Source organism: Xyrauchen texanus, chromosome 41, assembly GCF_025860055.1.
Source record: "Xyrauchen texanus isolate HMW12.3.18 chromosome 41, RBS_HiC_50CHRs, whole genome shotgun sequence".
Taxonomy (NCBI): domain Eukaryota; kingdom Metazoa; phylum Chordata; class Actinopteri; order Cypriniformes; family Catostomidae; genus Xyrauchen; species Xyrauchen texanus.
This window is the reverse complement of record NC_068316.1, coordinates 30,348,554-30,355,404: the sequence shown is the minus strand read 5'-3', so window position 1 is coordinate 30,355,404 and position 6,851 is coordinate 30,348,554. Positions and strand designations below refer to the sequence as shown.

The 6,851-nt window shown below is 40.2% G+C and overlaps 1 protein-coding gene across 2 annotated transcripts; it reads left to right on the top strand.

Annotated features, from left to right (window-relative positions):
- The first annotated feature begins 865 nt into the window (after window positions 1-865).
- On the top strand, window positions 866-5,491 carry LOC127634021 (zinc finger protein ZIC 4-like). 2 transcript variants are annotated; one of them, XM_052113414.1, is made up of 3 exons: window positions 866-1,481; window positions 1,593-2,210; window positions 4,248-5,491. In XM_052113414.1, the coding sequence occupies exons 1-3, from the start codon at window positions 1,058-1,060 to the stop codon at window positions 4,685-4,687; spliced, it is 1,482 nt and encodes a 493-aa protein (XP_051969374.1). In that variant the 5' UTR covers window positions 866-1,057; the 3' UTR covers window positions 4,688-5,491. The 2 variants fall into 2 exon arrangements, with proteins under 2 accessions (XP_051969374.1, XP_051969373.1); XM_052113413.1 differs by having other exon boundaries at window positions 867-2,210.
- Window positions 5,492-6,851: the final 1,360 nt, after the last annotated feature.

The window sequence follows — 6,851 nt, the reverse complement described above, 5'->3', positions numbered from 1 at the left end:
CACAGTTTAGAGCTTTACTCTACTGGACAAAGTTCAAAGCTAAATCTACTGAAACGATTGGGTCTGTTATCATGAGATTGGGACTGCCATATTTCTCTCAAGATTTTCATTACACGTCGATAAACACGACGTCTGATTCATGATACCACTTTATTCAGAGCAGGTGTACTGTCAACTAAGTGTTTATTAAATCACGGTAAGTAATCAGTGATATATAGTTTTACGTTTAGAAATAATTTGAGTATTAGTAAATTCGCTTAACAGTTACAGGATATTCTTCAAAGACGTTGCTGCCCTGTACATATTTGATGTAGCACCACCTCCTGCGTGCCTGATCCGCCACCGCCGAACAACTGAGGTCGAAAATTACCCCCGATCATAACAACAGGTCTTTTGCGTCTCTCTCTCTCTCTCTCTCTCTCTCTCTCTCTCTCTCTCTCTCTCTCTCTTTCTCTGGACAATAGGCGACCTTCGCGCTTTTCACAAGACACCGATCCCATGACGACGACGTAGAAGCACAGGAGGGAAACTTTTGTCAGCTAAAGAATTTAATATAAAAAAGCAAAACGCATTTTCTTGACGCGCATTTGCAGATTTCCCACAGCTGTAATGTGTATATAAAGAAATATTACATCGCTTCGATGTAACTTTGGTATTGCACTTTAAATTACAATAACCTTTGCATAACAAAACATTTTGTATCTGTTGCCTAAGGCTCAGCGCATGCGCTCTAGCTGTTTGCTGTCACTACAACATTTTTCTTCACATTGGAAACTGTCACGAGTGACGTCAATCACGGAGCTCTGACCAATTAGAGCGCTCCGTGATTGTTTGGCTCCACGGGCTGCAGCGCCTACCATGAATCTCTATTCAGTATATCAAAGCGTCCTGCTGCTGCCTCTCAACCGAATGGGATTCCACGTAGGCACTGAGATAGCAACTAAACTTTAGGGGAAGTTTTTTTTCTTCTGTATTTTTCAAAGCGATTAAAATATATTTGTCATCATCATTATTATTATTATTTGCCTGCTGTCAAGTTATTCTAAAATTAGGAGTAATGAGCGTGGATGCTTTAGGAAGCCCTGTGATGGACCCCGCGTTTTCCAAACGGAACACGACGCTGAGATTAGTTGACTTGGCAGGGGCGCACCACCATCACCATCATCACCACCATACCCCTCAGAGCGTGACAGGCTTCCCGGGGTTCAGCAGCCATCCACACTCAATGGCTCACTCGCACCCTGGGGAGATGACTGCGGAACCCCGCCTGGGGCCGAGTCCATTCGGGCCAGAACACATGGGGCACTCCGCGGCCCTCAAAATCAGCCCAACCCATCATTATCCCCACCACCACCACCACCATAATCATCATATTGCAGGCCACGGCGACGTGGTCTCCAGTCAATCGGGAGCTTTTGGCCCGGTGCAGGCGGCAACGGTCCCGTACTCTATGTCTCACACGGCCCAGGCGTTATCCGCAGGTAGGGATTTCCTCATTCGGCGAGATTTGACAGCACAAGCCATGCCGGTGCTGACCGATCAGACTTCTGGTGGTTCAGCCTCTCACCACGGAATGTTTGTCTCGACAACAGGTAGCTATCCGGGACATTATGGTCATCACCCCGACCCCGGGAACCACGCTCTCTTCCCTGGACTTCATCACGAGCAGCCATCTAACGGAGCACCAGGTGGCCAAGCCTTGAACGGACAAATAAGGTTAGGAATACCTGCCGAAATGTACGTTAGGTCTGATCATTTGAGTCAAGTGGCGAGCTCCAGGGCGGACCCGTTCGCAGGTTCTCCTCTGCACGGATACGGCGGTCTCAATCTGAACATGAATCTCAGCGCACCCCACCACGGACCTGGCGCTTTTTTCCGTTACATGAGGCAACCGATCAAGCAAGAGCTCATCTGCAAGTGGTTGGAACCAGAGCACTCCGCCAAGAAACGTTGCTCCAAAACTTACAGCACCATGCACGAACTAGTGACACATGTGACTGTGGAGCACGTTGGAGGACCAGAACAGGGGAACCATATCTGTTTTTGGGAAGAATGTCCGCGAGAGGGAAAGCCGTTTAAAGCAAAGTACAAACTTGTAAATCATATCAGAGTGCACACCGGAGAGAAACCGTTTCCCTGTCCATTCCCTGGCTGTGGAAAAGTATTTGCTCGGTCGGAAAACCTGAAAATCCACAAAAGGACACACACAGGTCAGTGACTTAATTCATGTCCCAATGGACATTTAAGTAAAATAGTTTTGGCACATAACACTTCCTTTACTAGAGATACAGCTAAAGTGTAAACACATAGAAAATGTTGGCGTGCAACTACTTTATTAATTATGTGAAAGTATCTTGCTAAATAGATGCACCACATTTTCTCGATAACTAAAACTGCTACGATGAGCTTTTTTATTGGGGGAAAAACAATCAGAATGCTGTATCTTGTCTATGCTGGAATGGCTTAGATCACAGACACCATTTTTGAGCTGTTATTTGACGAATTTCAAAAACGATTGAGCGATAATTCGACAAAAAGCAATTATCGCTGTTATCGCTTGCTTGCTTTTTAATGTTGTGTTTTAAAAATGATATATTCCTTGCTTTCAGAAATTGTTTACAGCTGTCCCAAAACATTAATATGTTTGGGGCCTACTGCCTCCTATAGACTGACAACATAAGAGGGGAAGCGATAGGGTGCCGCTTTGTTTACAATGACCAAAGTAGCCTAATTTTTGCAAAATAAATAGTTTGTGGACATCGCCTGTCTATATTAATTATTCTGAGATATGGATACCTGTGTGTTTTAATTCCCTTTGCAACTCGTTATATTGGCATAGGCTACTTTTTCGCTCAATTACGGAAACCACAAACGCTCCTTTTCAAAAGTTTTCGATTCAGGACAAGATACAGGGCCATGGATGCAATTTTAGAGAGTCTTGATTTCTTTAAACGTCAGTTGTTGTGTTCCAATTACCCTAGGTCAGTGACTGTTCCTTCCAAAATCAATTAGCAATTTACTAGCATTACATGCACCAAGAGGAAAGATGGTGCATCAGTCACATTTATTGCAGAACTGCAACGATATGAAGAACTATTCACTAAGCACTTTTCTCGAAACCTCTATTTTGATTGTCCGCATGCAACAAGTCGCTACTAAAGTTCTGAAGAACTAAATCACACTTCAGTTCACATATACTTTATATTTATTTCTAAGTGGAACTTTCATATTCAGTATTACTACAAATGCTTTTGGGCTGTACAGTTATTTTGTTGAATTTGGACTGGATTATTTAAGGACCCCCCTGGGTTAGAAATTGAACCGTTCATGCATATCAGATTTAGTAGCGAAATTCATCGCGCTGAAGTGTGTTTTAGCAAATAGCGTTGGTATAATTAGTTAGCCTATATATGGATGATATATGGTACACAAATATATTAAATGTTCCACTAGATGTCTCAAGATTGATAATCAGGTGACACACAGTATATATAGTGCTTTCTGTGATAAATTCCCGAGGTCAGAGTCTCTCTTTTTATTGTTTTCGCTGTATTTAATATTTGGTTACGGATATGGTTTCCCAAGGGTCTCTTCCTTGCTGCTTTCATGTAGTACCCTAATGTACTTGATTGGCTCTTTTGGCCCAACAGCTGAAGGTCATATTGATATTCAGAGAGCAACTGTAATTAGACAGCTGCAATTACGTGGTCTCATAAACTCCTGGAGCTTATGTCCTTCGGAAATATGCATGATGTGATTGAATGTAATTAATTCAAACATTTCTATTGCCTGGCTGCCTTCTCCATCAGCTATTATGGTTATAGTGGGACAGGCCTAACAACAGTTTAGATGGTGGATCAGATGTATTTTATGAGACATCCATGCTCCACATTCCAAAGCTAAATTAAACTACTATGAGAGGACATAGCTTGAAATAATAATAATAATAAAATTAATAATACATATTATTGTGTGCAAGCAGATGCCCAATAATCTGTAATTGTGAAAAGATATCATTGCTGTCTGAGCGTTTCAGTCACAGGGGACTTGCCATCTGAGAGACATAGCACTAAAATGATAATCAAGATATCATCATGGGGCTCATGTGACCTGATTTACCCTATGCAGACTTACATGTCAAGTGTTTTTGGTTTTGTGCTCATTGTAATAACGGAATTATAACGGAAGTACATATGTAATGCACGTTGACAAATATTGACATTTGACTTCTGTGTTTCTTGTTATAGGCGAAAAGCCTTTTAAATGTGAGTTCGACGGCTGTGACAGACGATTCGCCAACAGCAGTGACCGGAAAAAGCATTCCCACGTACATACCAGCGATAAGCCGTACAGCTGCAAAGTCAGAGGTTGTGACAAATCGTACACCCATCCCAGCTCTTTGAGAAAACACATGAAGGTGCACTGCAAGTCTCCACCTCCGAGTTCGGGTTACGAATCATCGACTCCATCTCTTGTTTCTCCTTCATCGGACATGGGACGGGAGCCAGCTCCCTCTGCGCTCTCCGAGCCACTCTCGTCATCGTCCCAGCCGGCCAATTTAAGCGAATGGTACGTGTGTCACAGCTCCGGTGCCAGTGGGCCCCAGACCCCACCCAGCGGTTCATCCACACCGGGCCATACAGAGGGGCCAATGTACGGCAATCCTGAACGGAGGGACGTCTTCTAACCAAATGCGGGCCATAGAATATTCCCTTGGCAAAATTACGAAACTGACTTTGACATCTTCTTCTCATTTTTTTATTATTATTTTTTGAACAGAATGGCCGCAGGCTGACACTTAGTCAGTACAAATAGTAGGCTTGTTCACACTTACTGCCTTACTGAAGGATGCACTGGCTCCTTGACAGCTAATGTCACTGCCTAACCAACAATCGATATAAAAAAAAAAAAACATGTCATGAGTGTCTATGGTTCTAAATAATGTATTGGTCGTACGCATGTAGCTGTATTATTATTATTTTTTTTTTGTAAATTCCGCTTTGATTTCAAAATCCATTTAATTTATTTTTTAATCGGTAAAGAATTTATTTTAATTTTATTTTCTTTCTTTTTTTGTATTATTAAACCAAAGTGCTTATATTATAAAAAAAATTGTACATATGTAAATGACGACGTTTCAATGTTTATGTGTCAACAGTAATTTTGTAAGGTTTGGTCTTTCAGCGATTTTTAAATGTTTGCTACTCTACTTCGTACATAATTAATATTTGGGATTGTTTGAATTTCTAAGGACGTAGACTAATTTCCTCATTTGTGCATTCTCCAGCCAAGCCAATTTGATGGAAATATTATTACTGTATTTGATATGACATTTCACTTATGGTTAGTCATTAATCAATGTGGTTATTTTGTGATTTTGTAAAACTTCAACAATCCATTTTTATGAAAAAATATTAATTACAAGAAGAGACCTTAAAATGTGTACCGAAATGCCTTGTAAGTTGTCAGTATTTTAAAATAAATTGTGTATGATGCAAGGCTAATTCTTCGTACATCACAGTTTAGTGACAATAGATGGATTAATCACTATATATATATATATATATATATATATATATATATATATATATATATATATATATATATATATATATATATATATATAGCAACGCACCAATTTTAAATCAATTTAATTTTCTTAGCAATCCACATTGCTATAACTTGTTATATGCCTTTATATTGCTTATACACACAAATATACCCTAGCTTTACACTCCAGTTACATGGGCACCAACTGATGAAAGAGTTGCATATTTTCACACAGACTTCAAAGAGGCTTATATACAAAGAGACATTTTTTTTTCACGACGGTGAATCTTCATGGTGAGTTAGGGTTTCTATAGCAAAAGCCGAGTCAAATTCAAATAAAATGGGCACCGGGGCTATAGACCCCGTCCTGTCAGAAAGAATGCAAAAAATGCTCTGAAAGAAGTAGAATGTGTAGTAAGATGAACAAACGAATATTTATTTATTTAATAGTTCATTCTGCTTGGTTTGACTTGGTTTAGTGCAAGTTTGTTTCCACCTTAAAAAGGGGTAAATGGCCTACACTTTATTTGGAATAGCCTATAAGAATTGTATGATGGGCATATGGCTTGCCCAATACATTTAACATTAAAGGCAAATCAGCTATTGTTAATCGATACATCGATTCATCGATCTATGAGACATATCGAGTCATATCTATTTTTTCACGTTATGAATCCCTATCCAGGGAATGTAGCTTTACGTCCACTAGTGTGAGCAGAGTTTAGGATAAGTTCTCGATTGCTTCCTTTAAAACTTTATCCTTATTGCTATACATTGGATTTGCTGGAGGGGGGTTGATAATGTATGTTTGGCAGTATATGACAGATTTTAGCTTTAATTTGAAAGCTTTAGTTTTAGCATTGTTTTCTTTTCAGTCTTACCAACTGCTCTACTGAACAGTGGAAATAAATACGATGGGGAAATAGCCAAACAGTTGCGTTCATAGTGTCCGAGCTGCTGTAGCGAAGGAGAAAGGGATAATTTTGTCTCAATTGAAGCGAGGGTCCTTTGAAGTGTTTTTATTATCAGGGAGATTCCTGCATGTGGTCTAAACAACGCTGATGACATGCGGCCTCTCCGTGACACAAGTTTGATCGCCCAATCTTTTCAAAAGTGATTCAAGTTTTTCATTTCATTCATCAAACTAAGAGGGAAACGAATTTTACAAGAATCAAGTACTTTCAAGTAATATTAACTATCGACAAGCTGCCTCTAGCGGTCTCCTGGTGAGCCTGAGAGCGCGCACGCTCGTCCATGTACCAATGTGGCGATTAAAGGGGACTGAACAATAAATGTTTCTT